This window comes from Artemia franciscana, chromosome 18 (genome assembly GCF_032884065.1).
Source record: "Artemia franciscana chromosome 18, ASM3288406v1, whole genome shotgun sequence".
NCBI lineage: Eukaryota > Metazoa > Arthropoda > Branchiopoda > Anostraca > Artemiidae > Artemia > Artemia franciscana.
The window spans coordinates 26,857,925-26,884,584 of record NC_088880.1 but is presented as its reverse complement, the minus strand read 5'-3'; the positions used below and the strand labels follow the sequence as shown (position 1 = coordinate 26,884,584).

The 26,660-nt window shown below is 35.5% G+C and overlaps 1 protein-coding gene across 2 annotated transcripts in view; it reads right to left on the bottom strand.

Moving 5' to 3' along the window:
- The window catches only part of LOC136038821 (electron transfer flavoprotein-ubiquinone oxidoreductase, mitochondrial-like), a 204,413-nt gene that overhangs the window by 150,782 nt on the left and 26,971 nt on the right, over positions 1-26,660 (bottom strand). For both annotated transcript variants that reach the window (XR_010620312.1, XM_065722224.1), the window contains exon 6: positions 26,318-26,499. Coding sequence is in view for 1 of the 2 variants with exons in the window: in XM_065722224.1 (XP_065578296.1) it covers positions 26,318-26,499 (182 nt within the window). In the remaining variant the exon portion in view is untranslated. The remainder of the gene's footprint in view (positions 1-26,317; positions 26,500-26,660) is intronic.

Here is a 26,660-nt window from a genome sequence, read left to right as displayed (position 1 = left end):
TTCTCCCTCCAACTCCCCCCAATGTCACCGGATCCCTTCGGGATTTGAAACAGGAGCTCTGAGACCCGAGGTTCTTCTAACTATCCAATTTAATTAATCCGATAAACCGTTCGTAGGTTAAAAATACCTCATTTTTTCCAATTTTCCCGAAAGAACTGTCCTTCCACCCCCCCCCAGATGGTCGAATCGGGGAAGCAAATATTTTTTAATTAATCTGATCCGGTCCCCGATACGCCTACCCGCTTTCAGCGATCGCTATACTGATCACGTATCTTGTTTCGGATTTTCTTCATGTAAAAACTGAGGTGGTCCGGGACTCGAACCTAAGACCTCTCGTACCCTCAGCGAGAATCATACCCCTAGATCACCAACCCACACTTAAGAAGAACAATCATTTGTTTTGTCGGCAAATAGGATTCTTCACAGCTATGTCGTTCTCTCGCTCCCCCTTCCCCAGACGGTCGAATCGGGGAAGAGACTATTTCTAGTTTAATCTGGTCTGGTCCCTGATACGCCTGCCAACTTTCATCGTCCTAGCTTATCTGAAAGTGCCTGAACTAGAAAAACCGGGACCGACGGACAGAAATTGCGATCGCTATTTGTCACTTGGTAAATACCAAGTGCCCTTGAGGCTACAGAGGTTCTAAAATGACAATTTTGAAAGAACAACGAACTTTAGAAAGAATATTAACGTTTAAACAATTCATGGTCTAGTATATTTCATTCCAATTTATCAACTTTTGGTGATAGCTTGTTTTTGACATGAGTTTGACTCAATGCTAATTCAACTAAATTAGAAAAAAACATTCCCCTTAAGGTACTTCAGACGAGAAAACTTGCTAGTGTATTTTGTTCTTTTCTAATAAATTTTCCTACTATATCAGGGCTTCTTAAACTTTTGTAATTCCCGACCCCATTAATGATTACGAGTTTCATAACAACCCCAACAAATATAAAAGAAAAATAAATTAATATTTTTTGATTATATATTTATTAGGTAACAATACACACATGCATATGAAAATATATAAATTTAGAATTCGTTTTGAAACATATCAAAATCTAAAATTGACATTTTCACAAAATGTTACAGAAATGTTTTTATTATAGTTTCAAAAACAAAACTGGATTCTGACCGTCTTAATTCTCTCGAATATATCCAAGTAGTTGCGTGGTAAATATTAAATTAAAGTTTACGTTAAAAATTTAATGAGATGGATGTGCCTATTTTCATTGCATAACAAATGAAATCTTGGCGTAATGTTTGAAACTGCTGGATGTAAGACCTCGTCAACATTTTTTATCGCTGAACGATATTGAGATTTAATGTGTGTTAAAGCGGAGAAAGTAACTTCACATAAATAGGTAGTGTTGAATGGCAGAAGTACATTTAACGCCATATCGGCGATTGTGGGAAATTCAGTTCTTGTTTCGATCCAGAATTCAGTCAAGGGTTTTTATTGGATTTGTAGTTTTAAGTTTTAGTTACACGAAAGCTTAGCAAATTCCTCTTGAGCTTTAAGTGGCAGATGATCAATCTCACTTAAGCAAATCCAAAACGGCTTTTGAATCCAAACCATTTTTGTAAATCAATATTTAATATAAGATATATCCGGAACTGTATTTCTAGCGCTTTTAAGTGATCTACAATAGTTTTTGCAATAAAGGTTTTACAATGAATTTTCTCAATTACAAAATTGTCGACACTGGAAAATATTTCGAACGAATTTTTTTCGACCCTATTTTTCCAAATGCTGATCTTTTTAATAAAACTTTCAATTTTATCGTTTGAAGTAAGTATATCGCAATTTTTACCTTAAAGAGACAAGTTAAGAACGTTTAACTTTTAACGCAAAAATATCTGACAAATAACACAGCTTGGATAGCCACAAGTCATTTTGAAAAAAAGCAGCAAATTCACATTTTCGTTCAGTTAAAAATATTTCGATCTCGTCCTTTAATAACAATAATCTTTTTAAACTTTGACCCCTTGACAACCAATTTACTTCTGCATGTAATAACAACGTTGTGTAGTTGGAATCTGTATCCTTACAGATATTTGAAAATAAGCGACTGTTAAGGGCATGGCTCTTAATAAAATGTATGACAGCATCCTGAAGCACATCGTTCAATTCTGGTGCTAATTTTTTTGCTGCAAGAGCCTATCCTGTGGTGGCGCAGTGGGTTTGACCTTAGCTTGGTAATACGGGACCCAGAGATCGAATCATGCTGCAGCAATGCACTGCAGGGCCGACGCAGGGACCTTAGTAGTCAAGAAGCGTCGTTAATCTGATACAAATACAAATACTGCAAGAGCCTCTCGGTGAATGAGGCAATGAGTAACAGTTATATTATCATAATGAACAGCTTGAAAAAAATGATTTAAAACCAATATTTTTGCCCATCATCGTTCTTGCACCATCTGTTTTCGGTTTCGGTTTTCGGTTTCTGATTATTTCGGTTTTAAGAGATTGACAAAACATATCTACATTTTTTATAAATTTCTATAACATCTTCTGTTTTACAGTAAATTTATACAAGATATTATAATGATCGGAAATAGAAATGCCGGTATAAACAGTCTTTCCGAACCAGAAGACTTTATGATATATTTATCTACGATGATTGTTATTTTTCTTTATAACAATAATTTTACAAGTTAAAAAACATTTTTTGTTAAATGGTATTTTTACCACTCGCGACCCCATAATTTTGCTACGCGACCCCAAATGGGGTCGCGACCCATAGTTTAAGAAGCCCTGTTCTATATGTTTCTTTCTTTTCTTCATTTTTTTATTCGTCATACCTTCTCTTTGGCTACTCAATTTTGCATATGGGGGAGGGGGAATTTTCACACGGTAGATAACTTTTCAAGGGAGGAAGAATTTTACATGGGGTGAAATTTTCCAGCGAGTAATTTTCTGCGGGGGGAATTTTCTGCCGTAGAAATTTTCCGGAGAATATTTTTAGGGGGGAAGGGAGTACAATTAACGCTTTCGGTGTCCTTAGTCTTCCTGTATTATCATTATTTTCTTATCAAAATATTAACAGAACACCGACAACAATATACAAGTGTAGCTTAACACGAGATAGAAAAAAAAACTCAACAGCTCAATTACAATTCAAACAAGTATACTAAACCACGGATAACCTGCTGTTTTTTTTCTGTTTCCAGAAAGTTTTGAAACTGCATTTTCTAGATCATCAGTTTTATATAGATTAATCAATCTTGAATTGCGTGTTCATAAAATATATGGAGCAAATATTCGGCAAAACGAAAAAACACGGAAAAGATTTTGCTTTATCAGAGTGAATATCATCCAACAAGGCATAGATAGTAAGGTATGAAATGCAGTCGTAACAACGGAGGTATCAAGGGCCATGATCTGTGACGAATAATTATCGATGCAATTAAAAAGAGAAATTTCGATTTCCTTAATTGAATTCTAGGCGGAAGAAAATAGAGTTAAAAGAAATTTAGAGAGACGGAAAACCTTTATATAATATTGTAAACATGTAGGGGGGGGGGCAGTAGGGGCAGGGTCAATCAAAGGATCTATCAAAAGTCAATTTATAAAAAAAAAAATTGGTAAACCCCCGTTGACAGTGCACAGTGAATGTCAAAACTAAAGAAAGCATGTTCAATTGAATTGATTTCTAGCCCGAGTAGCGGCTGGTCTAGTATTAAATATCCAAGCTTCCCCGGGTAGGATGGTAAACAAGCAATGTGAATTTTAGCTAAGTTAGACTACCTTATAGTAATTGATACACAGCCCAAATTCGATCATTCAAAAAAACTCTCAAACTGGTATTTCTACCCAGAGGCGGACATAGTTGAGGAGGGTCCCCTATACTAAGTGTCGCATTATCCTGCGATTTTTGAGTGCGACATTTCACAGCCAAAGTTTAAAAAAAATCTCATCTGTCTGAACCCAGGGTATGTACACAGAAAGACAAAAATATAGGTTTTACAATACAAGGTGTTTATTTTCGAAAACAACTTATGCACTAAAACTATCTACATTCCACGCACAGGTATCCGGGTTCAATATAGAATCCAAGGAGACTTTAAATAAATAAACTTTAGGTCGTTACCCGTACGACCCAGGCTTCAAATTTTTATTATTCGGATATCTCTCCTCTATTACAGAGAGCGACTTATAAGCATGAATCGTACAGCATGTCGATTTTTAAAAGCGGGTGGTTACGTACTTGTTCTAATTGGTTTACCTTTTATTCATTTACGATACTTTTTAATAGTTACGAAAAATTAGGCAAGAGAAAACGAGTTTTAATTTCAACAAAGCAATGAACAAAAAATAAAAACAAACCAACACTAATTAAAAAATATGCAGAATATTTCGGCCCCAGGTCCGGGAGCCTTTCTCAACGGAAAAAAACGAAACGAACGAAAAAAAATTGCTTTTAAAAAATAACACACACAAAACAACACGACAACTGAATATACGAAGAAGAAGGAAAAAAATAAATAGATAAGAACAACTCACAATACAAACAAACTTTTATTGTTCAAACGTTTTATTGTTTTAACGTTAACGTTTTATATGTTATTGTTTTAAACATTTCTCTTTCTTTATTTATTATTATTTTCTTTTTCTTCGTGTGTTGAGTTGTCGTTTTTTTGTGTAATTTAAAAAAAATGTTTTTTTCGTTCTTTTTTTTCCGTTGAAAAACGCTCCCGGAAGTGCGGCCGAAATATTCGGAACATTTTAAAATTAGTTAGTAGCTTTTTTTTGTTCACTGCTTTGTTGAAATTAAAACTCGTTTTTTTTTTGCTTAATTTTTCGTAAATGGAAAAGCAGTATTTTCTAAGAAATTATTTTTAACAGTTCAAACAGTTCAGTTTACTTGGCTGCAGAGCGCCTTTCAAAAGCTAGCAGTGCTAAGCGTTCCAAATGGAAGAAAAACAAAATGGAATATAAGAAAGGAAGAAAACAAAAGAAAAACAATGAACAGAATTGTATACGTGTTATTAATGTGGAAAGGAAAGGAGAGTAATTTAAAATGATTTTTTTGGTGTTATTGTTTATATCGGGGGGAGGGGGTGGAATTTGTGTTACTATTTTGGGTATTTATGTATTATCCCGAACACACTACAGAAGTTTGCTTTGTTTGATATGAGTAAACCGGTATTTCTCTCACATTCGGTTATAATTAGCTTATTCTTTCGTGAAATAAACTACGATGCAGGTACATTTTAATTGAATATTTAAAATATAAAGATGGTTAGGTTAGGTATTTAATATAATCCGTTCTAGGCGGCCCAATTTCAATAATTCTTTATTGTAGTTTCCATAATTTCGTTACTAAAGTATTATTAAATAAAAAAACAAGTTTTTTTAAACTGAAAGTAAGGAGCGACATTTAAGACTCAAAACGAACAGAAATTATTCCGTATAGTAAAGGGGTTGTCCCCTCTTCAACACCTCACTCTTTACGCTAAAGTTCGACTCTTTGTCACAACTCTACTTTTTAAAACCATAAAAAAACTTTAGCGCAAAGAGCGAGGTGTTGGGGAGGGGACAACCCCTTTACTATACGGAATAATTTCTGTTCGTTTTAAGTTTTAAATGTCGCTCCTTACTTTCAGTTAAAAAAAACTTTTTTTTAATTTAATTTCTGAACGGTTTTGAATTAATGCATGTTTTGATTTTGACTCTCCGCACATAAATAATTAAAACTTTGCATATTACTTCTTTTTGGCTAAATGGCTTTTTCATAGTTTTAATCGGAAGATTTTGAGAAAAAAGTAGCGGGGAAGGAGGCCTAGTTACCCTCCAATTTTTTGATTACTTAAAAAGGCAACTAGAACTTTTAATTTTTTACGAACGTTTTCATTAGAAAAAAAAACGTAACTTAAGAATTGACTTAAGTAGCGAACTTCTATATTCGTATGTTTTTATTACGTATATGAGGAGGTTCACCCCTTCGCCAATACCTCGCTCTTTACACTGAAGCTTAAGTTTGTCCCGATTCCTTAAGAATGACCCCTGAATCACGAAGGCCGTAGAATAACTAGTTGAAATTACTAAAAATACTTTAGCGTAAAGAGCGAGGTATTACGAGGAGGTGAACCCCTCATATGCGTAGTAATTTCTGTTCGTATTTTATATTTATTTATATAACTTTTCATATTTAATTTTCATTATTTTTTTAATAATGCTAGAAAATCCTGCGCCCCTTTCATTGAAATTCTCTTCCCCCATGACAATTCCTCCATGGAAAGATCCTTCCACGTAACCCCCTTCAACTCCTCCCCTCCTAAACCAAAAAAAATCCCTGAGGAAAGGTCTATACACTTCCCAATAACCATTATTATATGTAAACACTAGTCGAAGTTTGTAACTTTAAGCCCCTCCCACGGGGACTTTGGGGGAGTAAGTCGGCCCCAAAGACATAGTTAATAGAATTTTCGACTATGGTGAATAAAAGGCTGTCTCAGAGTTTTGATTCGGCGACTTTGGGAAAAAATGAGCGTGGGAGGGGGCCTTGGTGCTCTCCAATTTTTTTGTCACTTAAAAAGGGCACTACAACTTTTCATTTCCGTTAGAATGAGCCCTTTCGCGACATTCTAGGACCACTGAGTTGATACGATCACCCCTGGGGAAAAAAAACAAACAAACAAAAAAAAAAAAAACAAACAAACACGCATCCGTGATCTGTCTTCTGGCAAAAAGATGTAAAATTCCACATTTTTGTAGATAGGAGCTTGAAACTTGTACATTAGGGTATTCTGATACGCTGAATCTGATGGTGTGATTTTCGTTAAGATTGTATGACTTTTAGGAGGTTTGCCCCCTATTTTCTAAATAATGGTGGATAAGACTAAACCAGATGAAACTTATATATTTAAAATCAGCATTTAAATGCGATTCTTTTGATGTAACTATTGGTATCAAAATTCAATTTTTTAGAGTTTCGGTTACTATTGAGCCGGGTCGCTCCTTACTATACAGTTCGTTACCACGAACTGTTTGATAATTTCACAGTATTTTGGTATATTTCATTATAATTAACCTAACTTCACTTCTTGAGTGTGTTCTGGATAATACGTAAGTGCCCTATATTGTGACTTGAATTAACAAATGATGTGTTATATGACCTTGTTAGGCTTACTATAAATCTAACTATCTATCTATAATGGGCTGCCTATTTAGGTATTTTGGCCATTCAATTCAAATGGTACTTGTCGGACTTTGGAAGCACACCCAAGAAGTGATGTATGGTGAATCCTAATGAAATATAACAAAAGAAGGTAATAAAATAATACTTTAGAAACAAAATTATGGAAACCTAACCCAATCTAACCTAGCCTAACTTAACCCAACCTAGCATAACTTAACCTAACTAACATTCCCACCCCTAAAGTGCAAATATACAGCCATAAAAGTTCAATGCATTCTGTCAACGTCCAATGCATTGTATCATCTACCATTCTTTTTTGTAGCTATGAAACCGGTTTTCTGATATGTAACCTAAGTGTAATTCTTGAATTTGTTTCCAATGCCCGACAAATACCATTAAAATCCCTGATTATAGGTATTTTACTCGAACGGGCTACCCTAACTTCGGAAACTCTGCTATTACACTATAAGCGAGTGGGTTGATTCTGGTTTATTCATTCTCAATTTCTGAAAAGCCTCTTTCCTACTTTATGAAAAGAAAGAAGAGGAAAAAAGGGAGTCTGTATGTGACGGTCGACTCCGTTGAGAGTTTATTCTGCCTTATTGGTTTTTGTCCCGAGGCTTAGTTTTAATGAGGATGCCTTTTCTTTGAGTCTTTGTTCATCTTCAAAAGACGTTTCATCCAAGGTTAAGTATGTTCCTGACGGGAAGAGAAATCCTGTATCTCAGAATCAATTGCTCCCAGGTTTTAAAATTTCTGAGGAAGCTATTGCAATCTTCTAATGCAATTTTTAATGCATAAATGCGGTATTTTTAAAAGACGTCCCTGTGATGTTTTCTCTTTTCTTGTGGTAAAAAAGGTAGAAAAAAAAGTTTAGTTAGAAATGGTGCAGATTTTATTTCACAAAATTGCACACATTTTTGTTGGTAGTATGGTAATACTAGATGGCAGTACTAGACTGTGCTTCATGCCTATCTCTCGACTACTACCAAGCAATCAAACCTTTTAAGTACCAAGGACATCCCAACAAAACATTTTTTGTCCCCTGGGCCTGTCCCAGGTCTATTCATGGCCTGTCCCAGGTCTATTCATACCTGAAAAACGCGATTTCCAAGATTTTCCCGTTGATCGCTTCATATTGTAAAAGCTTTTTAGGAGAGTATCACGCGTTCTTGATGTTACCACGCTTGAACTGTGAAAATAAATACGCAAAACTATTCAAATCTGATAACGCTTTTTATCAGTAATACCGAAACATTGACATCCAGTTGATTTCCAAAGACAACTATACCTTTAAAGGAAAGTGATATCTTTTTAGTTGGTGGCAAGCTTATTTTTCGTTAGTTTCTAACCCATGTTTCCTTTGTTTTGTTCTTAATTTCATCCCTGCCAGAGTAGTACCTGTAGTACTTTTCAACCAGCAAACAAGACATGGTTGGAAATGGAATAGCTTTTACTTTACAAAATGTTAATGTCATTGAAAACCAAGAGAATTAAAATGAAAAAACTATGCTTCGCACTTTCGTCTTGCCTAGTAGCAAGTGATAGATCTTTTAAGTTACCAAGGACACCATATCCAAACATTTTGTGCCCCTTGGACCCATCCTAGGTTTATTCATATCGGAAAAATACAATTTTCCAACATTTTTCTTTGATTTTTTTTTTTTAACTGTGAAGTTTTTAAGTAATAGCGCATGTTCGTCAGTGTTGCCAGATTTACCGTAGAAATAAATAAGCAAAAGAAATCTGTTACATTTGATAGCGGTTTCTGTCCGTAATACTCAATTATTGAAGATCTGTTGATTCCAAAAGACGATTAAACCGTGAAAGTAAATCTACATGTTCTTAATTTGTTTAGTTAGCTTACTTTTTGATGGTTTTTCATTCATGCTTCCTTTTTTTTTTAAATTGGACGCCTGCTGGGGCCCAAAACTTCTTGACTGTGTATGGAGATCTTTTTCATTAGAGATTGAAATCCTACTTTTCTATATCATTCAAAGAAATATTTTTTTTTCTAAACCTTCACATAACAGATTCAATCCTCATATTTCATTTGTATTGCCCTTGGTATTTCAACTTGCTGAAATATCAAACAGTTCGTCGTAACGAACTGTTACGAACACCCCCTAAAAGTCATTGAGTCTTAATGAAAATCATACCATCAGATTCAGTGTATCAAAAAACCCTACTATAGAGGTTTCAAGCTCCTATCTGCAAAAATGGGGAATTTTGTATTTTTTGCCAGAAGAAAGATCACGGATGCGTGTTTATTTGTTTTTTTCCCAGGGGTGATCATATCGGCCGAGTGGTCCTAGAATGTCTACATGAGACGATCTTTCCATGAAATAATTTATAATGGGGGAAGAAAATTTTAATGAAGGGCTGGATTTTCCAGCCCTATTAAAAAAAATAGTGAGAAATAAATAAAATGAACAAGCTTTTTCAACTGAAAGTAAGGGGCAACATTAAAACTTAAAACGAACAGAAATTATTACGTACATGAGGGGGTTCGTCCCCTCCTCAATAACTCGCTCTTTACGCTAAAGTATTTTTAGCAATTTTAAAAGAGCAATTTATTCTAATTAAACGGCCTTTGTGATTAAGAGGTCATTCTTAAAGAATTGGAACAAAATTCAAACTTTAGTGTAAACAGCGATGTATTGAGGAGGGGGCAAACCCCTTGATATACGTAATAAAAATACACGGATATAGAAGTTAGTTACGTAAGTTAATTTGTAAGTTACGTATATTTATTACTAATAAACGCGTTTGTAAATAGAAATAAAAGTTCTAGTGGCCTTTTTAAGTAACCAAAAAAATTGGAGTGCAACTAGGCCTCCTCCACCACCACTTTTTCTCAAAATTGTCCGATCAAAACTTTGAGAAAGCCATTTAGCCAAAAAAATTGCAAAATTAATATGCAAGTTTCTTTTTCAATTATTCATGTACGGTGAGCCAAAATCAAAATCTGCATTGATTCAAAACCGTTCAGAAATTAAATAAAAAACCAGTTTTTTTACTGAAAGTAAGGAGCGAAATCAAACGAACAGAAATTATTCCTTATATGAAAGGGACTGTCCCCTCCTCAACGCCCCGCTCTTTACGCTAAATTTCGACTCTTTCTCACAGCTTTACTTTTTAAAACAATAAAAACTTTAGCGCAAAGAGCGGGGCATTGAGGAGAGGACAGCCCCATATACGGAATAATTCCTGTTCGTTTTAAGTTTTGATGTCGCTCCTTACTTTTAGTTAAAAAAAACTTTTTTTTTATTTAATCGCAAGGAAGAAACCAAACTATAAAAGTTAAAATCTACTTACAATTATATCTTTAGAAAACAAGAGCTAAGAGCTCATATGTCACTTGTGACGAGGTCGGAAGAGTCAAGAACCAAGAGCTCGTATGGCATGAGCTCTAGCAAAATTTTAAGAATCCTTCAACCCCCCTGATGGTCGAATCAGGGAAAACGACTTTATCAAGTCAGTTTCTGTAGCTCCCTGACACATCTACCAATCTTCATCGTCCTAGCACGTCCAGAAGCACCAAACTCGCCAAAACAGTGAATCCAATACCCCTAACTTCCCCAAAGAGAGCGGATCCAGTCCGGTTACGTCAATCACGAGTCAAGGACATTTAGAAGCATTTTCCAAGATTTCCGGCTTCCCCCTCCAACTTCCCCCAATCTCAGCAGATCTGGTCGGTATTTGAAATAAGAGCTCTGACACATGAGTTCCTTCTAAACATTAAATTTCATTAAAATCCGGTCAACCGTTATTAAGTTAAAAATACCTCAATTTTTCCAATTTTTTCAAATTAATAACCCACAGCTCCCCCATAGAGAACGGATCCGTTCCAATTATGTCAATCACGTATCTATAGCTTGTGCTTATTCTTCCCATCAAGTTTCATTCCGATCCCTCCACTCTAAGCGTTTTCCAAGATTTCCAGTTTCCCCCTGCAACTCCCCCCCCAATGTCACTGGATCTGGTCAGGATTTAAAATGAGAGTTCTAAAGCACAAAATTCTTCTAAATATCAAATTCCATTAAGATCTGATCACCCGTTAGTAAGTTACAAATATCTCATTTTTTCTAATAATTTTGAATTACTCCCCCCCCAACTCCACTAAAGAGAGCGGATAAGGTCCGGTTATGTCAGTCACTTATCTTGACTTGTGCTTATTCTTCCCACCAAGTTTCATCCTGATCTCTCCTCTTTCGGCGTTTTCCAAGGTTCCCGGTCCCCCCCCCCAATGACACTGGATACGGTAAAGATTCAAAATAAGAGATCTGAGTTACGAGGTCCTTCTAAATATAAACATCATAAAGATCCGATCATTTCTTCGTAAGTTAAAAATACCTAATTTTTCTTATGTTTTAGAATTTACCCTCCCCCACTCCTCCAAAGAGAGCGGATCCGTTCCGGTTATGTCAATCACGTATCTAGGACTTGTGATTATTTTCCCCACCAAGTGTCATCCCGATCCTTCCACTCTATGCGTTTTCCATAATTTTAGGTCCCTCCCAACTCCCCCCAATTTCACCCTGATCCAGTCGGGATTTAAAATAAGAGCTCTGAGACAGGGTTTCCTTCCAAACATCAAATTTCATTAAGATCTGATCACTCCTTCGTAAGTTAAAAATACCTTATTATTTCTAATTTTTCATAATTAACCCTCCCCCAACTTTCCCAAAGAGAGCGGATCCGTTTTGGTTATGTCAATCACGTATCTAGGACTTGTGATTATTTTCCCCACCAAGTTTCATCCCGATCCCTCGGCTCTAAGCGTTTTCCAAGATTCTGCCCCCCCCCAACTCCCCCTAATGTCACCGGATACGGTCGGGATTTAAAATAAGAGCTCTGAGACATTATATCCTTTGGAACATCAAATTTCAATGAGATCCGATCGCTCCTTCATAAGTTAAAAATACCTCATTTTCAGGATTAACCCTCCCCCCATCTCCCCCAAAGAGAGCGGATTCGTTCCGGTTATGTCAATCGCGTATCTAGGACTTGTGCTTATTTTTACCACCTAGTTTCATCCCGATCCCTCCACTCTAAGCGTTTTCCAAGATTTTAGGTTCCCCACCCCAACTCCCCCCAATGTCACCTGATCCGGTTGGGATTTAAAATAAGAGCTCTGAGACCCGATATCCTTCCCAACATCAAATTTCATTAAGATCCGATAAACCGTCCGTAAGTTAAAAATATCTCATTTTTTCTGATTTTTTCGAATTAACCGTCCCACCACTCCCCCCCTCCAGATGGTCGAATAGGGGATTTCTAATTTAATCTGGTCTGGTTCCTGATACGCCTGCCAAATTTCATCGTCCTAGCTTACCTGGAAGTGCCTAAAGTAGAAAAACCGGGACAGACAGACCGACAGAATTTGCGATCGCTATATGTCACTTGGTTAATACCAAGTACCATAAAAAGCATATTCTTTTGATATACAAGGAGTGTAAGTCATTGCATACTATCTGGAAACTTCTAACTTTCTAACTATAATAATTGTATTAATGTAATTGCTTCTTTAAAGTGCTTTAAGCCAAATTTATTTACCTACAGCCCTTCTAATGATGGTATATATCCTCTACGCTGCCCTTTATTGTTTGTCGTCTTTGAGTTGTTTATGTAACCAGTGGTTCAAGACTTTTACAGTGTTATCTTAACTTCTAGGGATAATTGTGGTCTCTTAACTAAGCCTATGAGCCTAGACGTAAGACAGATATTCTTTAAGTATCTTCAAACGGGTGCTAGGCCTATTGCCCTGCGGATAATTCTTCCCTGCGGAAAATTGCTTCCCAAGAGAACTCCCCCCCCCCATTTAAAATTGAGCAGCCAAAGGGAAAGTCTGACAAATAAAAATAATAAAGAAAAGAAGGAATTTTGGAACATTCTACCTATATCCCAAAACATACGCAGAATGTATCATTTAAAACATCTATAATATTTATTTGTATTCCTAAACTATCAATTTATTACTGAAGAAGACTATTACAATATCCAAGTTGAGAGAGCATTGTATCTTCAAACTGAATTGAGCCAATTGAATTTTGCAACTAAACCACATGGAAAGTCTGGAATAACTTTTCGATTGAAATAGTATAAACATTTCAGCATAAGTTTGATCTCATTAATCACACTTTGGTCTGAAGTTATTATTTTCGCAGACTTTTTTTTGAACGTGCTGTCACCCAAAGCTTTCGGGTGACAATGATCTGATGTTACTTCAGACTTAGAACAAGTGGGACAGAATCCCTATGTGTCATATTTTTGAGGTATTGCATTTTCGAGTAACCCCTGGTTCCCACTGCTGCGATTTCGCGCAAAATCCTGCGACATGCGACAAATGACACAAATCTTGCGGCAAACGACGCAAAACCATCCGTTTTGCAACAATGAATAACGACAAATCGCATGCGTTGTTCTGATAAAAAAAAAAAAAAAAAAAAAAAAAAATCATAACCAAAGTCATGGAGCTGATTGAAAAGCTAATTTTGGCTGTTTGGCTGTTCTAGAGTTTGTGGCAGCGACGCAAAAGTCTGCGTTTCTTTGTGAACCTCCATCCGATTCTGTCGTACATCTGTTCCATCAGAAAAAAATCGTGTCGGGATTGACCCAGCAGAGGGAACCAGGGGTAAAACCCAAAATCAAAGCACCCAGAGCGAAGAATGATACACTTCAGTGTAACCAAGGGTAAAAAAGACTGATAAGGAGGTCAAAACACAAAAGCATACTCATTTGCTTTTTTTGATAGCTATCAGTTACGTGGTTACGTGGGAGGATGTTTCCATGGAGGAATATACCATGAGGGAAGAGAATTTCCATAAAGGGGGCGTAGGATTTTCTAGCATTATTGAAACAAAAACAATGAAAAATAAATAAAACAAAGTTTTTTTTCAGCTCGAAGTAAGGAGCAGCATTAAAACATAGAACGAACAGAAATTATTACGTATATAAGGGAGTCCGTCGTCTCTACAATACCTCGCTCTTTACGCTAAAGTATTTTTAGCAATTTCAACTATTTATTCTACGGCCTATCATCCACAGACAATGTGTCCCTTAAAGCCAACAAATCATCACTTTTATCAAGGAATTGTTGAAGAAGTAGCGAATAGGGTCATGCGTGTAGACCAGATATCAAGAACACTTGTGTGTTGCATCATGACGACAACCCTTGGCACACGGTTATTTTGATTAATCACTTTTTGGCAAACAAAAATATTTCCACGGCTCTTTAACCCCATTATTTGTCCAACTTGAACCCTAGTGACTTCTATCTATTTCAACAATTCCAAACCCACTTAAAAGCACAAGATTCAAGGATATTCTAAAATGCTCAACCGACCAAGTGAAGACTATTACAGCATCCGAGTTCCAGAACTACTACTAACAATGGAAACATCGTCCCCAGCATTCTAGGGATTCTTAAAGCAATTATTTGGTGGACATAAGGGGAATATTGTGAAATATTCATTTGAATACAATTTGAAAAATACGTAAAACTTCTTCATTGACGCATCTCGTAATATATAAATAAAGTTCTGCTTTTTTTAGCGTTTTAATTACCTCTGAAAAATGTCAAGAGTAATTACTATCAATTACCGTGAACTGATTAATACTAAGTAAATCTTTAACGAGGCAGAAAAAGTTTTTATAAATCCCAATTGTACATAGGACCTAAATTGTATTTAGTCTGAATACACTTGGGTCTTAACCGTTCCTGACCATTGTCACCAAATGAATCCAAATGGGGTATATACCCCATTTGGATTAAAACGTATAAAACCCCCAAAAAGCAGGATTATATAATATTTGTTAGCTTGTTTTCTCTTCATAGTTTTTCTCAGGTCAAAAAATGCATTTCTTTTTCTATCTCCCAGTTATATGGAGCATCAAAGAGTGTAACCTTGTTACAACGAAGATGACACATTTTAAAAGAATACTGACTCTTTTGAGTGTAAAAAGAGACTATTTCTAAAAAAGTCGGTTATTCAAAAATGTCTATTTATTTTTCCTTCTTTAATTAAATTTCCAACGAAAACTTCGTTTTAAATGCTAATTTTGTTCCAAGTTTTCTCTTAAGTGCTTTTAGTATCGAGTTAATTTCCTGCCATATGCTTTTTTCGTCTGTAAGAAAGTCTTCTTTCCAGCTATTAAAGAGTTTGGATGATAATTTGAATTTGTTCTAAACTGTGTGTTCGTTTAACATTATTTTATTGTAGTAAAAATGCTAATTTATTCTTTTAATCTCTTAAGTTTCTTACATTAAGTTTTAAACAGTTAAAGAATCATGCCATACGACAATATCTATTCTTTGTGGACAAACAATTTTCATTTACAAGGGTCCCTGTTAGGCCTAAAAATCGTATCTGACATACTGAAATTTATGAAATAATTGCAAAAAGCAGTTTGTTAAGCTGCTCTCAAAGGGAGAATCAGTAGAATACTGTATGTTCAATCACACTTGAATCCTGACCTGAATCACCCAATTGGTCCTCTCTTTTGAGCAGCTAATCAAACAGTTCATCGCAATTATATCAGAAGTAGGAAATTTTGTGAAATTCGCTATTATTTTTTAACTTTAATCCTCATTCAAGTTTGCGGGGGGGGATACAAGAGGGGGTGCATTTTCCCAATGTACATGAAAGACAATTTTGCTTTTTTTTCGAATGAAAATACCAAAAAAGGGTGTTTTTCTTTCCTTTTTTTTGGGGGGGGGGGATCTAGGAGAACTATTTCTTTTAAACTACAAGATTTATGTATCTCTTGAAACATACAATTTTCCCACAAGCTTTCATCAGTAACTTGCACCAAGAAGACGTGATACTTATGTTATTACATTCAATAGTTACTGATCTTCCCATGCAACGAAAAAGAAATTGTTATTCTGGTATCTGGCAAACATCTGGATGGGAAGGTTTATGTAAGGTAGATTTTCATTACTTCTAGTGAAGCTTCTTTTTCTTCTAGAGAAAGAATAACCTTCTCCCCTTTTTTAAATTGAAAATGCAAACTTAATTTTGTCTAATTAGGGCAGAAGAACACCCTCCATTGGTATAAAACAAAACTAAAGGTACAAATCCTAACATAAAAACTGTGGATTACCTTCTAAATTTTCAAGTAAACCAACGAAAAAAAGGGTAAGATTTTTCGCGCAACAAATTGATATGATCATTTTTTTTTCCCAAAATTTTTCGTCCTCATTCAGGTCCGCCCGCTTGCGTTTTTCTTGAGAAATTTGGAAATAAATCAAAAACATTTTCGTTTTTTCATGTTTTTGAGTAATTTATCAATTCGATAAAATACTCGCAATTTCCAAAAATTTCGTTCAGTTAATGGATAAAATCGAAGCTCATATGTCAGATTATAGTGAAGTTTCTGTGTTATGTTGAGACATTAAGTCCATAAGACTGCATAAAAATAACATACCCGAAGTTGTACGGGAACATAAACTTAACACTCATTTGAGTTCATGCTATTAAAGGCAGCTCTCTAGTGTTGGCCAATAATAAAGAGCAACGTGTCTCCAGTATGTTTATAAATATTCATAATACTTTCAACAAAGCATAAATTAAACTGTGTGTAAAAACCAGAATTTTTGTTAAGGGGGAGACGGGTATTTTTTAGGGGAGGGAGTACAAAAACTTTCCCCCTTAGCCCGTCCCCTGAATACGACCTTGGTACATAGCAGAGGTTTTGCTTCGTAATGTTGTCTTGATTTAAAAGTTAACGTCACTCTTTACTTCGTCTGAAAAAAGCTTGTCTTCTATTATTTTATTGGTTTCTAATGAATTGAAAAGCGACGTTAAAAGCCTGTGTCCGTATGGTCAAGAGTTCGAGTCCTGGTTTTGCTCAATTATTTGGCCGTCAGCGTTGTCAGCGGTGCGACTCAGTAAGCTCAGTCAGAGTCGACCCAGCTCCAAATGGGTACCTGAAGAAATCTAGGGGAAAACACGGGGAGTGTGATTGGTACCTGTTCTAAGCGGATTATTGTCAGCATGAAAAAAGGGTTTTTGTAAGTTAAACTTTAAGACAAGTGGAAATTATTCTACACTATATAAATCAATGGAAAAGAGAAAGCAGGGAATAAGAACGTTTTTCCCCTTTCAGCGATGCATGAGGTGCTGTCACTGTTTTAATTTACTTATAAATGAGTGTCTGTTAATAAAGGACCGATAATTATTCAAGTAAGATTGAATTTTCAGTATTTAGTAAATTTTTTCTTTTAATTATAACTGATTAAATAAAACACTGAAAAGTGGACAACAATAGAAGGTCCTAATAATTTAATGAGGCATTTAAATAATTTTACCTATAAATAAAACATCAATAATTAATCATTAACAGTTGACAAAAAACTAATTATTGACTAGAAGTAAAATAATTCATGTTAACTGGTTGAATATTAGAAAGAGTATCACTGAATACTCTTTGTCCAAAAAGAAAGTTATTCGAATTCACAAAGATCCTGAGGGGCAGATGGTTTTCCAAGATATTGACTGTTTTATAAAACACAATAATCAATTTAACACTAAAAAGTTCTCTAAAATGTAACATAAATCTACATTTAATTTAAGTTTAATTAAAGTACTTAATTTAAATTCAACATAAATTTAAGCTTAAAATTCTCTAAAATGTAACATAAAGCCTCATATTAACATGACAAAGTTGTTAGATAGTAGTGCCAAGAATTGTTAATTTAATTTTGCAGATTTTATTCTGATGAAAAAACATTTCAAAATTCTAGGAAGGAGGAAGGGTAAAAACAAGTTGTACGGCCAGTGTCCCACCTCCTTCTAAATTTTTACATGCTTATGAGCGCGAACGTCTATTAGTTTTGCCATTGCCAAACTCTGTCAGCCGTTGTTATAATTCTTACCTTCTTCAGTAATTAAATAAAAACAAAAGGTTTTTTCGACTGAAAGTAAAGAGTAACATTAAAACTTAAAAAGAACAGGAATTATTCCGTATATGGGGATTGCCACCTCCTCAAAACCTCGCTCTTTACGCTAATTTTTTTTTAGTTCTTTTTGAAACAACTTTTTAATCTAATTAAGCGGCCCTTGTATTTCAGGAGTCGTTCTTAAAGAATTGGGACAAAAAGTCAAACTTTAGCGTAAAAGCGAGGTTTTGAGAAGAGGGACCCCCCCCCATAAACGGAATATTTTCTGATTATTCTAAGTTTTGATATTGCTCTTAATTTTCAGTTGAAATTTTTTTTATTCTTCCAATGGAACAAAGTTGAAAATCTTACGTAAAATAACCCCTTCGGAAAATTTACCCTGACAATTCCATCCTCGCTGAAAATTCAATCCAAAAATTTCTATGGAGGCTAGGGGGGATAGTTGCCCTTCAATCTTTTTGACCATTTAAAAATGGCACAAGAACTTTTAATTTTCGTTCGAACGAGCCCTCTTCCGATCTTCTAGGATCACTGTTTCATTGAGATCACCCCTGGGAAAAACAAAAACAAATAAACATGCATCCGTGATCTTTCTTCTGGAGGAAAAAACACGAACTTTAGGCTCGACAATGACAAAATTCTATGGTAGTGACGTCATGACAGTGAGGAAATTCTGTAATGATCACACTTCTATAGCGGCTGGCAATTCGCAAAGTACAACGTGCACAAAATTCTAACAATTGACCTTGCACAAAATTAACCTTTTGAAGGTAGTAATCTGCTTTTACTATGTGACAGCACTTTCTTTGCTCGTAAATAAGTTGTTTTTTTTTACGTGGCAACCTGGCTTCAAGTAGATGATTTTTTTTAAATCCCACCCCACCTCCCACAAAAAATTAGTTCATTTGTATTTATTGACCTCACCTTACACCTTAGAAACTCCTGAGCCTCCAGAGGGGCCCAGGGCATCCACGAGAAGCCACCAGTCAACCCTCATGTGCGCCGCAGCAAGAATATCTTCTCACGTCGGTTGAAGGGAAGCATTTATGTTTCGCAGGTCCGTTCGATAGGTGCGCCTCAGCGTATTACGCGGCCTGCCTCTTCTTCTTCTGTCTATTGTGTTTTTTTATTCCGGGAATTTATTTAGTGCTTTATTTTTGTTTGAATTTGTTGATATTTATGTGTGTATTTGTTGTTTTTTTTATTTGCCTAATTTTGTTCTCTTTTTGATTTGCCATGTTCGTTTCTTTATTCCCCCCCCCCCATCTTATGCTCCGTCATTGTCACATTTTTGGAGACGGGTTTTCAATTAAATAAATAAATAGACTTAGAATTTACCTCCTAATAAACCCCCTTTCGATATCTTACAGTCATTGGTCCGCACAATCATCCCTAGCGAGAAGAAAAAACGCATCAGTGACCAACTTTCCTCCGAAAAACGCAAATTTGGCATTCTTGTAGACAAGTGCTTGAATATTTGGTGTTCAAATAATGCGTAGACAGAGGTATAAAACCTCTATCTACCTCTATTTGCGTAGATAGAGGTATAAAACCCTCAGACATATCGCATTTGATGGCGTAACTTTCTTCAAAATCTCGTCCTTGTTTGGGGTTGCTTTCCTACCTTCTCAGATATAATACAAATTTCATTATGCTAATAACATCAAATGGGCAAATTCAACTTCATTAGTTTTATAGGGTTTTTTCGTAGCACATACTATTTTCAAGTTTCTACTTGTTGGAGTTTCGCTCACTATTGAGAAGCGTTATTCTTAAATTTCTATTCATGATCATAAACAGTTTATGATGTTCTGATGACTAGATTACTCAGATGATTTGCCCCCAACCACGCATTGCACTCTCAGCCGAAGGCATCGAATCAGGAGATCCGTACCTGCGCAGCGCAGACCATTAGTCAGCATACAAAAAAAGTTTTTTTTTGTTTAAAGATGACTATATTAAGGAGAACCCAACTATGAGCCAGACTTGTATCAGTCTAAATACCGGTCAAATCTTAATGCCCCTTCGAAATTTCAATGAAATCCAAAACTTTATAAAAGAAACAGCCTGAATTTGGAATTTCTACATCCACTATTCCAGAATCATCTCCTGAAAATCAGGAAGATTTACCAAACTTTATTGCACGCAGCTGAAGATATAACTCAATGTCGTATATGAATCCGATAGCGCTTGGTCTCTGAGGAGTTTACTTTCAAAGCTGGGACAGTCTCTTTTGTTTCAACCACTAAGGATTTCGTAAACTTAGACGAACTTTTCTTCACGTCTGACGATTCCCATTTTGGGAAAAAAGGTTTCAAATTTGTATGTCTGCCATTTGTGAGCCACAATCAGCTGATGACGAGACAAAAAAAAGAAAAAAAGCAAAAGCAGTAATGGTGCTCCACAACACGATGAACTGCCACTCACAAGATTCTCTTGATTTGTCAATTTTGTAATTAAACACTGCTTTAGTACTTCTTCATGAATGACCACACAAGCTATCAAACTAGCCACAACAAATTCCTGCTAATTGCACCGCAAAACTTTAAAAAGTTCAGGAGTACTTTTTCTATATTGGACTTCACTATCAACGGAATATATAAACAATGGAACAGATAGGCAAATAAAGTTTTGTTTGATAATTAAATAAATAGGAGGAACAGAGATAGGTCCTTTTTAGATAAGTCTAAATGTTTTTTCCCCTTCAGAGGTATACAAAATAAACCCATAAAAAAGATGCTGAAGACTAACAAGAAGAGTTTTCCTAGGGATATGTTATTTTTGAATTTCAATTTATATTTTAGAGCAGAATATGATCTAAACTAAAAATATGACCTATATTTTGAAAATGCATATTTGAAAGGATGAAATTCAATAAACATTTTCAAACGTTACTAAGAGCTACATGGCGCCTTACCTTTAAAGCATTTCCCATTCTGCAAAATAATAAATTATCCTTAAAAGCACTGAATAACTTATAATGGAAGTCGAGTTTTGCAAGAAAAACAATAAATTTTGATTTCGTTAGGTGTTTTCCGAGGGGTAAACCACTTTCCGTCATCTGGTGAAAATCTCTGAGCGCCACATGCGCTGAATAGTTTCACCACGCGTGGCAAAATTGTTGCAACACTATCGCCATGCTTGGCATGCGCCAAATGGTATACGTGATTCCTGACAGTCAGCGACCCCTCGATCTTTTCCCACAGCATATTGACACAGTGAAACATTTTATACCAAGAAACAGAATGAGGTTCAGATGATTTTTTCATGGTGGGGGGGGGATCAAATATTATTACCTAGTACGTTATATTAATAAAAAATACTTAGATAATTAATACTTTGAATTCTTAACAAATACATAATTCACAATCCTAATAAGATTTTCACACTGAGCTATAAAAACGGCGAATCAATATCACAATCAAGTGCTGTGTCATTCTTTTAGACTACAAATTACAGTTCAGGGCAGCAAGCAGGGAGGTTCCACCCCCTAAAAAAATAATCAATTTTTCCGATTTTTTGGAGATTTCTGATCAACCTATCAAACATAATTGCCACCCCCCCCCCAAAAAAAAATCCTGAGTAAGTGTCTGTTACAGTTGAAATCAAAATCTGAACATGGTAATTTGCTTCTTTTTATAACACGCATTCACTATTTCAGTCTCAACAGTTTTGTTAAGCCGCCTTAAGCACTTATAGTAGATTTAGGACAAAGTTATTAGTTGGGGACCTGCGCTGGTGGGCCACACTGCTTTTCCTGAGACCATAAAATTGTAATTTTCTAAACAATATTAAAACGCTACATGGAGGGTTGCGACGTGGAAAGACACCTATCGTTTGGAAGTAATAGAGCTCTGATTGATAATTTCAGGCGTTTTGAACTGGAATTGTTAGGTGTCAAGCACACTGGTATGGGTAGGGCTTGTGTTGGATAATGAAGATTCCAAGTCTTACTGATGTTGAAAAGGTATAATGGAACTTTGAAAAAGTTACAATACATTACTCTGTCATAAAGACGAACTGTCTCGGCTCTATTTATGTTTAAGCTAGCAAGGCTTTTCTGGTTAGGTTAGACTATTCTTGGACGGGTTAGCTTGCCAAAGAGAAAAAATGTTTGGGATTTGTGAAAAAAAATTAATTGGGTCCAAAAATATGTAAGATACAAAGCAAGGTTTGCGATGTTGTGTTTGTATCCAAAACGTAATAATTTCAAGGCTAGAATTGATATCTTATCTTTGTCTTATAAGCCGCAAAAGGAACTTAAGTCACCTATTTCTATTTCATCATTAAAACGTAAAAGGTATCCCATTATCTCTTTATATATATTTATTAGCTTTCCACTGGCAGATGTAAAAGAATTGGTATCTGGTTTCATCTGCATCAAGTAAGAGAAAATAGAAAGCCCCTGAAATCTGCCCAAGCTGCTTTTGATAAACATTTATATCCCTTTAATTTCCTATTTATGATGAAATTCAGTAGAAAAACTATCATATATCCAAGACAAATCAATCTTTTTGTGACAAAATATGATGAAACATGTAGGAATACGTAGGTTTAATAAATGAATTAACTGACGCGTACTTTAAAAAAAATAAAGCGCCCTTTTGTTATCTGAGTCTAAAACCTTTGGGAATAGGCAAGAGAGAATAAGACAGAATATTTGAAAGATTTCACTCCCTGCGACAGTGCTTCATATCATGACAGTGCTTCCATGTCATGACAGTGATTCATGTCATGACAGTGATTCATGTCATGACAGTGCTTCATGTCATGACATGCCTGCGACAGTGCTTCCAACCAACAAAATGAACGCAATCAAATTTGAGAATTCAATCTCATAAGCAGGACATCCACTATCCTTGAATTTTTCAGATTTTAAATTAATGTTAACAAAAATTAAAAAAATTATTTTTTTTAATTTTAAAAATTTAATTTTTGTCAACATTAATTTTTGTTAACATTAATTCTTGTTAACATTAATTTTTGTTAACATTAATTCTTGTTAACATTGATTTTTGTTAACATTAATATTTCGTATAAAAATAACAAAAATTAATAGTTCGTACCTCATACTAGCGTTTGCTATTACTACTATTACTGACAACTCGCTGCAGCACCAAGCCAAATGAGGCTAACACAGGCCAACATTGGCCTGTTATTGGGTGAATAAGCACACTTCTTCACCCAATCTATTTAAAGCCTCACTCTTTACACCTTCCCAAGAACTTTCCACTACCCTAAAATCTTTCCTTACGACGTCCTCACACCCCAGTTCGGGGACGACCCACTTTTGTTTGACCCTAGATGGCTGACTGACAAGGACAACCTTTGGCATCTCATCCTTTGTCTCATTACAGCCCCAAAAGGCTCCTTTAGGCAAACAAATGGAAATTATTATAAAAAAAAGAGTAAATTGATAAATGTAATGTTCAAAGGTTAATACTGGCAACTCTCTTCATCCATCACTCAAGACTAAAAGTTGTTTTTATCTGGCAAAACTTTAATTGCATAATTTTGTAATTTATTTAATAATTCGCCTGCCTAAACATAACTACAAACATCTCCGTTTATTTTGTTTTACTGTATTATTTACACCTCTTAAAAAAGAAACTTTTCTTCTATGACTTCTACAACTTCCCACTCTTGCTGAAAGTTGAGTTTTCGCATTATCACCAAAACCATAAAAGCATTTAGACGTTCTTTGATGATTTAGAAAGCTAGAGCGAAAAACTTCTGATGTAAATAAACTTCACCGAGTATTACATTACAGATGGATATAATATTTACCCACTGGGAAGTGGCGTTATTACTGTAATGGGCGAAGAAGATTCAAAAAGAAAAATCTCAATACAATGTCAAGAAATAGAAATATACGAAAGAAAATGAAAATACAGCATGCTTTGTTAAAAAGCAGCATCTCAAGCAGACTAACGTCGAAAAAGAATAACGTTGTTTTCTAGCTTAAGAGAGCTAAGCTAGATATACAATGGTTGCCGACAAGTGGGAGGGAAGGGGGCTGAATTACATTCAAACCTGCCCTCCCTTACATACACACACACAGACCCTCAAAAATTAAAATTATAAAAGAGTTTAAAAATGCGCTAAATAACAAATTATGACATTTTTTTTTAATTCTTCTAGTTTTTACTTTCTGTTTTTTGAATTTTCTTCAGCTGGTCTAGCCACCCTCCACCCCTCAAGAAAGGATTTTTTGTATCCCCTTGAAAGGTTTTAATGACCGGATCAACATTAAAAGATGGCTCTTGTGATCCAAGAAAGACATGCACAGGTCAACTCCCGATCGGGGAGGGAAGGGCGAGGTCTTCAAAATAGAAAAGTACATTCTTTATAATTGTTATATCAAGGGGAGGGGAGATCCCCCTATCCCTATTAACACGTAAATACTAATATACCCATCAAGTGTCAATGGTGGGATAGCCCCCTCCCAGATGCCAAGTCGACGAGTTTGTCTTGCTTTATTTTTTTCTATACTGTAAGCTTTAGTAGGTGACATGTAATATTTACATTACTGCTACTGTTACTAACACTTGCTTCAGCACCAAACCACCCGAGGCCATCAAAACTACGCACGCTCCTCCTCTATCCCAATTTATAATTCATTGAAGGGAAATCTCATCAAACGGTACTCAGACTGACTTAAACATCAATAGGTCAACATGCATAAGTCCGTGAAGGACAAAAGGTGATACACTTATTGTTAAAGGCACATCTAATGCAATATAGGTCAAAACGTGCATAGTATAGGAAACAGAAAAAAAAATGCATAAAATAAACTCCCGGTGTATCATCCCACATAATTGGATATAGAATCAGCCCTCATATATAATATATATCATGAGCAGAAGAAGCTTCGATGGCCTTCACTTTGGTAAGGCAAAATCCTAACTTAACTTGGGTTTCCGGGCCCTCACGAACTAGTTACACCATATTTTACAAATAATTTACGTCGTTTTGAAGACGATATAAATCTCACTCCATCCCACTCTGTCCTTTTATTGTATACTATGGACCAGAGTTCGTTCTTTACTAGGCTGCCTCCACGAGGGCAACCATGATATACAGAATACTAATCAAAAGAGCCCATTTTGCAAAAATGAGCTTTTTGATTGACCCCACTTTGCATGGACTAGATCGTAAGGAGCTCAGGCCTTTGGCCCTAGTTTTAACAAATGTATAGTCCTTACATGTAATTACTAATTCCTCAAAAAGAAAGGGAAAATCACTTTCAGAAAAATTTGCCCCGGAATTCCTATGCTCCCCAAAAAAGATCAAAAAAGTAGTTACATCACACACTACATACTACAATACCATCCCATGATGCTCTTTGTGTGGTAATAGCCAACATTACGCTCAAGAGGGTCCTGGATGTAACGATTATGGAAGCAAAGAAAGACACTTGGAAACAGATACCAAAACTCACAAACAAAACCTTTACAATAGCTGTGTCGAGATTCTGTGCTTTTTATGGGGATTTTTTTTAGGGATTATAGGGAGTTGCGCTTGGAAATATTTGGTAGGGAGGTCGGGGGTAGCGATTGGATTTTAAAAATTTTGAGAAGTAGGTGTTACTCAAGTATAAATAATATTGGAAAGTTCGTCCGGGTAGGTATGAGGTATCGTGACGATTTTCTTAAATAATTAGTTTTAGGGTCTTTTCAGTCTATGTTTTGTTGTTGTATTTTTTCGCTTGTTTTGTGTATGTCACCATGGCCCAATTGGGCTTTTGCTTGAACAAATCTATCTATCTATCTATCTATCTATGATAATCCTAAATATACAAAATTCACCAATTAAAAAGATACAAACTTGATAAAAGTTGAACAACTTGAAAAAGTGGGTAAATATCCCCGGTAAAATGCAAAATCTTGACAAAGAATATATAGTGGAATTTACCATGTATGAAAGGCATAAAACCACTCTATATAAAAATATGAAATTAAGCATTTTCCCCAGGAAATACGGTCGGAGATGTACGTTTTCCTGCCAAAGGGTAATTATAATGAACCAGCAGTAGTCTATAATCAGAAGAAGACTCATTCGCAAGGAAATTGAAAGTTCTATTGCCTTTTTTATTATAGTAAGGAGTATAATGCTCGCATTTGGCTACTAATTACTCATAATTAGATTCAAAGAAATATTAATCTTATTTTAAGTTATAAACATCACAGACAATAACTTAGATCCCCTACTTAGGCAGTATCTTATTTTGCACTAAAAAGTAAATTACACAAAAACTTAACTAACCTGTTTCCTCCTTCAAACGTTTTCCTCACTGCTGGATGCATTTTGAATTTCTGGAATTCTTTAAATGGATGTAAATATGGATTATTATAATCCAACCCTATTACGTAGCCAACAGCGACGAGGGGTGATTTGTTCTCATCAGTTACGTGGTATATAAATGAGCCACCGTATGTATTTTTATCCTAAAAAATAAAGGCTGTAAACACAAGGTAAACCCCTACACAATGTGTAAACCCCTAGCCTCCCTAGCGTTCATTAGGATTTGTCATACCCAACAATTCAAGTAATGGCACGGTACAGGAGAGGGGGATCCTGCTGAATACTGAGGGGTAGGGGGGTTTAA